Here is a 9,838-nt window from a genome sequence, read left to right on the forward strand (position 1 = left end):
AAATGAGCGGAAGAGTACTGTTAGGTAAACTAATATGAGTCAGAATAGTAGCATTCCTCGTCTAATCTGATACATTAGGAAATTAATTTGTCCAAGATTGTCACTGTCATACTAATGATATTTTAACATTTTGCTTACTAAAATAAAATAGTGAGTGTGCTAGGCAAGTAATACAAGAAGTTAACACTTGTAATATCACAGATTTATTCTTACATGGCTAAACTACACAACTTTATTTTCTGCAAATAGGCTTTTAGACAGCACTTGTAAGTTTTGAGATTCATCAGCAATAAGCACTGATCCAATAGCTTATCAATAAGTCATCTTGAGGTGATAGACCAAACACCTTTTTCAGGTTGGCAACTGCTTCTGATTTTGGCCCTGATGATTCTATTGCAGACTTGACTGCTTTTGCTGTTCTGAAAACATCAGAAAAGTAAATGAATATTATATGCAGGTACATGTAAAACATTGCATTTGCCACTAAACTTACCCAAGCCATTCTAATAATAAGGATTTTATATGTTGATGGAGCACTGCATCATTGAAGCTTGAATTATCCATTGCATTTTCTATTCTTATCATTATTTTAGGACATTTACTAGGTAAACTTCCAGACCAATTACAGCAATAGTTACTATTATCAGTTTTTTCTAAAATACAGACACTGCTTTTATCCTTTGCAGGTATTTTTTGGTTCACATTTCTTACATTAGGGTTTTCAACATCTATAGGTACACATCTTTTCAATCCATTAGTGATAACACTGGCTTCTTCAATGTTAGGTTTTATTTCAATCTGAAACAAATATGAAGGTACTTCAGGATTTTTCAAGGATTTAGTAAATAAAGATAAGAAATTAACACTTACATTGATTCCCATCAATGTACAGTACAGTAGTATTCTGAATACAGATTTAGATAGCATATTTTCTAATGCTCTCAAATCAATACAGTTTTCTTCGCTTGGGATTTCACAGACTTGTGCATCAAATATTGAGTTCTTGACCATTTGAGGGTTGAGTTTATTAAGTAGGTCATGGCTTGTGTACAAAGTCTCTGAGTATGTCAGAGCCCCAGCCTTTAGCATCCATGTGAAGTGTGAGTGAAGTCTCTTGAATACTTCTTCATCACCTGAAAAATAGTAAATTTTAGAATAATTCCAGCTCACACAATCACAATGCTTCATTTTAATTTAAGTATATTTTTACCTGTTAGTTGTTTCAGTGACCTAGACTGGCCAAAATCATTCCTTCCAGTTTTCAACCTCAAAGCCCTCTGGGAGCATATCTTTTGTTCATTGTTGTATACAGTTTCAGCTGAATCTTGTAGCTCTTTTGATATTTTCTAGAAACAAACAACAGCTTAATTCCAAAATGTTTCAGGAAGACAGAGGTTATGAATGAAGAAAGAGTGGTGAAGGGTTGGATTTTAACCTGCATGTGTTCAGACAGAACTGGCATGAGATTTAGTAGCAGCATCTTGTCCTTCATGAGCACGACTATTGAGAACCAGCGCTTCAGACCGCGAGCGCGAGTATCTTTCAGCTGGAATGTCAGGCTTAGGACATGTCCCTGTGTGTCACTGAAGTATACCACTCCACCTTCTTTGCTCCAACTCACCTGCAAGCAGTTTCAAGTGAAGATTAGACTAACGCTCGTATCAACTAGGAGAGCGTTTGGTACAAAGAATAAGTTATGTAGGTGCGCATGATCCCACAAATTAAAGCGTAGCTAATACGACTTACTTCACAGGTGATACTTCTGATAGCTGCCTGTCGTAGAAAGGTAGTTACGTCCGCATTTACTACAGATTCTCTACTGCAGAATATCGTGCCGTCGTCGTCTCGTGACACGAGTATGGTCTCCGAACCGAGAGAAGAACATCCCGTGCATTCTACAGTAGATTTTGAAGATTCCTTCGTATGATTTTCGTCGTCAGTTGTAAACGTACAAAACAATGGCCTGGGACCATGTGCTTCACAGAAATGACACAGGCCAATAATAGCGTTCATTTTGAGGAAGATATATCACGAAATATCACGTTTATTCACTTTATTTTTGTTAGTTTTGCGAAATAAATACTGACAGACAAGAGTAAAATGACAAACAAAAATGTCAAAGTCAGCTGGGACTTGTTGTTGATTGAACTGTCAAACATTTTTCAGTTCAACAAAACGCATCCCATTAAATTTATTTATTGCAATAAAATTTTATTGTTTTATAGAAATACATAATCAAATTTAACCGTACAAAAAACTTAATTAAAATGCGTTTTACAGCTCATCACTCAATTTTGTGTGCACCAATCGCATTAAGTACCTAGTTCCTAGTTGATATCCGGTTCCGGTTCCTACTCTGATTTTATCCGACTGCAAAAAGAAGAGTAGTCTTAAGACGACCCTTAAACGGTTGATATTATCCCCAGCTTGGACTATTTTTGAGATGACAGATGTTGGTCTCTTCTAGTATTTATCAAAGTTGGTAGGTACTCTCTCATCTGTGGTTGGTATTCCTCCATAGGCTACAGACGAAGAATGTATTGATTTAAAGCAAATATCTAGCGATAAAAGTAGTTTCTGCTGTTACACATTCGCATAAATTTGGTTTAGGTCCACTTAATCAGCGGTGGAACCATGTCTAACCTAGGACCTCTTTTCATTCGTTAGCAATACAAGACAGAAGTCGGGTTCGTTCGAACACTTATTAAAAGCCGAGAACGGCTGGATCGATTTTCATGTTTGTTTATTTAGGTTTCGTATTTTTTTTTAAATAATACATATATCTACCCGTACGAAGTCAGGACGGGTCGCTAGTATTTGTAATTATTTTGGAAAATTAGGATTAAAGTAACCAGGATAAAGGAGGAAATTCTTTAGAGGAGAAACATTAAAAGACGAATCAAAGTCGATTTTATTAACTCATTTATTCAACTGTACACTGATTCACAGTTAATAACTTCCATGGAACATCACAAGCACAGATAAGTTCACCTAGTTTATAATTTGACTGTGCTAATCAAATACGCGACGTAATTGCTCTATTACCATTACATTAAGTTAGTTGCATCAAAAGACACAACGCAGACCACATGATAACATCGTTCAGCGACCGGAGGTCAGAAATAAACGCGTGGTGTATAAAATAAATTAATTTAATTATAAACAAATAACATATTACTGTGCCTATCGAAAAAAAAAGTGTCTAAAACGTTTGTTTTATACTACATATTTCTGCGGCGTTTTATTTCTTAGAGACGGGTTTGTAGGCTAGTTTTCTGGACTTGATGGAGGACCACTTGTGCCGTTTGAAGTAGTAGACGACGGCGGCGAGCATGGAGAACATGCCGATGGCCTTGATGGTCATGAGCCGCCGGTCGTCCAGCTCGGGCTCCGAGCACCACCGCAGGAACGTGGCTACGTCTTTGGCGAGCTGGGAGGCCGTCGGCGTCGTGCCGTCGGTGTATTCCGCCGCCTGAGGACAACATAATATTCAATTCATTTCAAAATCGGTAATAATTTTGTCTTAAGAAAAGAATTTCGTCAGCCAGGCGACTTGTTTTCACAGCAAGTACCTTTAGAGACTGTTACTTTTGGGGACCAGAATGGCGAATACAACCCAATAATACAAAAACCCCGTCAGCCATTTTAACGTTTGGTATGCGGCAGGGGGCGCAAAATTCAGCTGCGGTCTTACAGTGGAATAGGTATGTACAAAGCATTCATTTATGTTGAAGTTTATGTAGAAAATAAAATAACAGTAAGTTGCAGAGACAGCTCTGTAGTCTGTAGGTCAATACATTAAATTGACTTCTGGTTGAAACAACTTTAACATCAATTATTCATAGCAAACAATGTATGTATGTACAAGATTACACAATATTAGTCTACTCTATACAGTAAAAGAGAATGGTTTTGATATTTTTCTCATGAGTGTATTTGCCTTGCCTTTGCATTATTTTATCAATCTCAGCTCACAGTTTTCTATTGCTGTCGCGCTCACACACTCACTGAATATAATTCGCGCGAGCGATAAGGATGGGTAGCTTGGGGTTATTGGACGAAATTCTATCGGCTCGGCGACCGGACTTTTGTTCTGTCCCTCGCGCAGCGCGAAGATGTAGTCCCGAGCAGACCAGCGACAGGCGGCGGGCAGGCGAGCGTCTAGTCTGCACTCACCTCGTCGAACAACACTTGCGCCATCGAGATGGCTCCCCCGGGGAAGTAGGGGTTGTAGTTCTGTCCCTCGCGCAGCGCGAAGATGTAGTCCCGAGCAGACCAGCGACAGGCGGCGGGCAGGCGAGCGTCTAGTCTGCACTCACCTCGTCGAACAACACTTGCGCCATCGAGATGGCTCCCCCGGGGAAGTAGGGGTTGTAGTTCTGTCCCTCGCGCAGCGCGATGCCGGCAGGCGCCTCCATGTAGCCCGTCAGCAGCGCGAAGATGTAGTCCTCGCCGCCCTTGCGGCCCGAGCAGATCAGCGACAGGTCCGGCGGGTAGGCACCTGGAATTAAGATAAACATGTTTTTATTTACAGAACATGTGTGACAATATTGTACAGAAACAAAACATCATCAACGCCCGGCCGCCAAGCCGCACGGTAGCGCACGCCGAGTCCCCACTCTGCCGAATGCACTCCTGGATGACTACACTCAAAGTGACATATTTTCGGACCCTTGGCACAAAATATTGTCAACTTGTCAATCCTTTTGTGAGCAGTGTTCTCTTTAGTCTTTAATATGTTGTTATTATGTTTATTGTTACTTAACTATTTAATTACGTACTATGGTATAAAACCTGTGTAATTAAAATAAAATAAAAAAAATCAGATGATAAAGTTAATTGCAGATAAAATAAAATAAAAGTAAACTTCATAAGATCTGTTTCATCTTCATAATTTCAGCAATAAGATCATAGGCATCCCATGATGATTTCCAAGATTTGTTTAGTTCTCGTTTCCGTGTAGTTTTTTTATGTACTGTATTCTGTACAAAAAGACATAAAACCGCATGTCACCCTTTCAAAAATCAGGATAAAAAATCTATACTTATGTTTTTATCTTTATTATATCAAACAAGCGTATTCGCTGGGTGCGAAGTACTAGGTGGGGGTAACATAATCTATCGCAGCGCTCATGGTGGTCAAAAGTAGAAATAATGTAAGCTCTGTCATCAGATGTATCTGTCAATGGCAAAGCGATTCTACTTAATACATTTTAATATCGTTCATTAATCGCATGAAAAGGGTCCTACTGGGAACTTAAATGAAAGAGTGGACTGTATTTCGATAGGGCTGGTTTAATAGCCGTTTACAATTTGGAAATAACTAGACTATACAACGTGGTAGTACAAAAATGAGTCACAGTAGTTGTTGTGCACAGATGTTTGTCTTATGATGAGAGCGTGAATTATTGAACTCTGCCCTTGTTTTGTTCTTAATTCTTCTACATCTCGGACTTGTCCAGCCAATACCAACAACTTTCCTTTAAATACGGTTTGTGGTTGGAATTTGATATTGTAACACTCACAAACCCGGTCTTCAAAACAATACTCATTTCGATCTGAAAACGATATTTAATTTATTACTAGCGATACAGGAACATTTAAATATATTTACTGTTATATAATGAAACCGTTAAAGTAGCTTTTTCTTTTCGTTTTACTGTAAAACTACAACTATAACTGAAGTAAACAAACCCTGACACAATCAAAATTAAACACACTTTTTGGACTTACCTCATTTGATTTGAATGACCAAAATGATTTCAAAACCTTTTTTCCACCCAAATCGTGGTATCACAACAATTTATTAGTCGAAAATATTTGTTATTTTTTCATTTCGATATTTTTTCACAAATAGACGACCTAAATGTCAATGTGACAGAGCCCACAAAGTTGTGGACGCTAGTTGGCGCTGTAATCGTGCACAGAGCCAATACGTACGAGCTTATTTTGAGAATTTATACACAATGATAAATAAATAATCCTATTTTTTTTACGCATAACAAGGCAGGTATTTGACCGCAATCGTGTTGTGATATGTGATAAGTGAGATACAGTCTAGGATGGTACATATTTCCTTATTAATCATTAAAAAAAGTTTTCTATCACCTAATGACACTTATTAACATAACTAATTAGACCAGCGTAGCTAATCAATTACATAGTTTATATTTCACAATATTTAATCTTTACCTATACTATTTGTATTAAAATGTTTACATACCATTGTTAGCTGCTCTGGCAGCGTTTTCGTTGGGGTAAGGCGACGGGAAGTAGTCCGACAGCTTGCCGGGCCTCTCGAAGTAGTTGCCTTCCTCATCAGGTCCGTCTTTGATCATAACCTGTACGAATAAAAAAAGTATTTATTTGCCAACAAAGGGATTACAGTCAGTTTTTCTAGCGGCTGCTGCACTAAGCTGTGCTTGTGTCGCGGCAGCCATAAGTAACAGAATTAACTCACAATCATTGTAGGATGCAGACATGCAGTGAAAAGAAAGTATAAAAGTTTTACTGCTGCCAAATAATACAACAAAATTTTACTCATCTACGATTTTAAACTTTCACATTCAGTTGCAATTTACCGATTATTGAATTACAGACTAATGGTTAGAATAGAATAGAATTTATTTATTGCTTTTTCTGTGTACAGTTTGCAGTTGTTTGGGCATAAAATTCGTTACAACATTATAATTTCAATGTCTTTATCACAGTAGGCGTCAGGAACAGAAGTAAAGACTGGGTCCATCTTACTTTAACAAAAGTCTAAAATCTGTCAAAGTCCATACAAAAACCACCGGTTATTCTTATAGTTATGGTTAGTATGATGGTGCATCTCAGCCTAATTGTTTTCTTCAACTACTTCTCTGAAGTATTAATTTTAAAATTTTCTTTTTTTTGTGGTTGTATCATGCGATCAGTCATTAAAAACTATAAGCAGATGAGGTGGATTCTGTTCGACGTTTAGAGCACTGCACCCAGCGGAGACAGGCCTTTCTTTTTCTTATTTTCAGGTTTGTTTTCAGACTAATTGTCGAATATCTAACAAACAAATACAATAAATAATAAATGTACCTCTGCCGCCTCCGCTTTGGCCTCTTCCTCAGTGTGGCTGACGTTGACCAGGTTTCGGAAGGCAATATACTGCAGCGAGTGACACGCCTTGCACACCTGTTTGTACACTTCATACCCCCGGCGTATGCTGGCGGAACAAATTTGCTTTTTGTAGTAGAGGTCTTAATGTCACCCATAGATGAATATAGTGATTAGTTGCGAATTTTCATTTCCCACAAAAACATTAAAAAACAACTGCTATGATTAATTCCATAAACCTTTGAAAAAGAGGCTGACAATAGGTGCTGAGAAGAAGCAGTGTAAGAAACTCAGTCACTATTGTATTGGCCCATTTATTGTCCTGAAGCAGTGGTAGGGTTAATAATGGGACGTGTAAAAGTGCTTTTTTAAAGCCTATCTGCAGAAATAAATGAGTTTTCATTTCTCTTTTGCAAAATATACCAGATCTGGCCATAAGCAAAAGGAGAAAGCATTGGACTACTCTGCTCTCTTTGTCTAGTGAATATAAAGGCCACACCCCTTCTGAAAAATAGTTTTTGAAAGATAGCAGGGGGTGTAATGTAGACTCAATGATAACATATTACACACTTATGCGCCATTATTGTTATTATATATTTTTTCTTTTACCTTTACTATAACATTACCTGTCATAATATTACAAATCAGTCAAATCTCAAACTCAAGTCCCCAAGGATTACCTAGTTTGGGGACTACTAGTAAGCTGTATATTGTAAAATTTTTGGTAATAAAGATTTTTTTTTACTTTATCTATATATATAAAAGAAAGTCGTGTTAGTTACTTCACTAATAACTCAAGAACTGCTGAACCGATTTAGCTGAAAATTGTCAGGGAGGTAGTTTAGAGCCAGGAGAAGGACATAGGATACTTTTTATCCCGTTCGAAATTTAAAAATTAGTCTGCTTATTTATTGCCATTAAGGCGGAACAAAGTTCGCCGGGTCACCTAGTTTTTTATATTATTATCATCTTTAGCAAAAGTAGTATAGCAGCCGGTGTAACATCTTTCTCATTATATGTTAGTTAAGTTTGTTATTTAGTACTCAATGTTCTAAAAATCTGTTTTATTTTGATAAATGTACGATTAATAAACAGATGGATTCTCATTACAATACTTTGCTTTACATAAAAATTATCGGCACCACTACAGTTGTGGGTTTTATCAGGAATACGACTACAGTTAATAATGCTCAGGGAATTGTATCTTACCTGGCGTGGTCAAAAGACTTGAATATGCCATCGTGGCTCCAAGGCTGATGGGGTGGGTGAGCTTCGTTGCCCGAAGCCTGCACTGACTGTTCCAGGGCGAACAGGAGAGCGCCCACTCCTCCTCCCACTACACCCAAGGTGGAGAGTAACTAGAAGGAAAAAACAAAAGAATATAACATTTCAAAAATTAATGTTTTTTTTTTGTTGAAGTGCTTTGGTTTGCACTTACTATCCGAGCTAGTGGGTTACTCCAATTTAAAAAATTGTTGAAAATTATTGTGCAATCATGCTAATTACATATTTAATTGTTGAACACTTTATTACACTTTTGAGACAAACAGGTACTGTGAAGAAATATTCAAGGCTAAAGAGCATGTTACTGACAGTGTCTCCCAATCAAAACATGATTTTCATAGAAAAAATGAGAAATTGTGTTTATTTCAAAACTCTAGCATTTTCTGGCTAATAGTAATTTATGTGTGACCAAGAAATTAACTATTAATTAATTAATTTGGATTTATAGTAATTTAAGAATTACAGTAAAACTATGTAAGTTCCATACACAGTAAACTAGCACCTATTTGGGTTGACAGAAGTTGAAGGAATATAGTATTTTATTAACAAAAGGATCTTTAAAAATTGCAACATTACACAACAGGAAAATTATGCACTGCATGCAGGTTTATTTAAAAAAACTTGTTTTCTAATAATGGTTATTACATGTGATGAGCACATTTTACATAAAACTATTGAATGCACTTGTATGCACTTTATACTGCAATGCTGATGATATCATTTCAATGTATGGAATAAAATGTGTTAGGGGCAATGACTCCTAGGTCCTGAAAATGCACTTTGTGACGTAAGTAACAACATCGACTTACCAATTTTCTATTCCTAGTCCATCCTTGAGCACTGGTGGACAGCTGACATACCTGCAATGGACGATCTTCGTTAATTTCCAATGTACTTGTTACATAATGCAGAATAGGTTATCACTTGCCCATGAATTTTTTTTGACACCACTTGCATATTATTTGGTTATGACTAGTTCCGCACTATATCACTTCTCATCAAACCTCGCCTCGAGTTACCAGAAACGCATGAAAAGCGATAAATACACCCGCTATCTGGTCAAACTTGCAAGGCTCCCAACTTGGTCTCTGATAACTTACAGGCGACACTGGTGACTGTTATTATCAAGTGTACATATTCATATTGTAGAGTTAAACCATTTTCAGTACCTGGGGAGCAACTATCCCATAATTTTTCAAAAGACGTGCCCCACAAATCCTACCGACGGCGGCCGCCATGATAGTAAAACGTCGTAATGAAAGACGAAACGAATGACATCTACGAAATAGCTGCCATTGAAAAAATTAATGTCTGAATTTACACATTAAAAAAACACTTTGTAAAATTAAGAAATTTCGATACAATTTACGCTTTTCGTTAAATATTATTTGATGGTAAAATGACAACATAAATGCAACGTCTTGTCATGTAAAACTCAAATCAAAAGTCATACTTCAATCAATCAA

General features: G+C 37.2%; 2 protein-coding genes across 3 annotated transcripts; both read right to left on the minus strand.

The window, feature by feature from the left end:
- Nucleotides 1-179: 179 nt before the first annotated feature.
- BHD (folliculin) lies at nt 180-2,109 on the minus strand. Its single transcript, XM_028302222.1, has 6 exons — nt 1,747-2,109; nt 1,436-1,621; nt 1,211-1,346; nt 871-1,133; nt 494-798; nt 180-419 (listed from the first exon to the last, which is right to left on the minus strand). The coding sequence occupies exons 1-6, from the start codon at nt 2,011-2,013 to the stop codon at nt 284-286; spliced, it is 1,293 nt and encodes a 430-aa protein (XP_028158023.1). The 5' UTR covers nt 2,014-2,109; the 3' UTR covers nt 180-283.
- Nucleotides 2,110-2,901: 792 nt separating this feature from the next.
- On the minus strand, nt 2,902-9,704 carry Cyt-c1 (Cytochrome c1). Of its 2 annotated transcripts, XM_028302201.1 has the most exons (8): nt 9,542-9,704; nt 9,182-9,232; nt 8,298-8,446; nt 7,071-7,197; nt 6,223-6,340; nt 4,386-4,501; nt 4,177-4,242; nt 2,902-3,472 (listed from the first exon to the last, which is right to left on the minus strand). In XM_028302201.1, exons 1-8 carry the CDS (start codon nt 9,608-9,610, stop codon nt 3,242-3,244), a joined length of 927 nt encoding a protein of 308 aa, XP_028158002.1. In that variant the 5' UTR covers nt 9,611-9,704; the 3' UTR covers nt 2,902-3,241. The 2 variants fall into 2 exon arrangements, with proteins under 2 accessions (XP_028158002.1, XP_028158003.1); XM_028302202.1 differs by lacking the exon at nt 4,177-4,242 and having other exon boundaries at nt 2,905-3,472; nt 4,320-4,501; nt 9,542-9,699.
- Between the last annotated feature and the right edge of the window lie 134 nt (nt 9,705-9,838).

This window comes from Ostrinia furnacalis, unplaced genomic scaffold (genome assembly GCF_004193835.3).
Source record: "Ostrinia furnacalis isolate ACB-3 unplaced genomic scaffold, ASM419383v2 OfSCF1098, whole genome shotgun sequence".
NCBI lineage: Eukaryota > Metazoa > Arthropoda > Insecta > Lepidoptera > Crambidae > Ostrinia > Ostrinia furnacalis.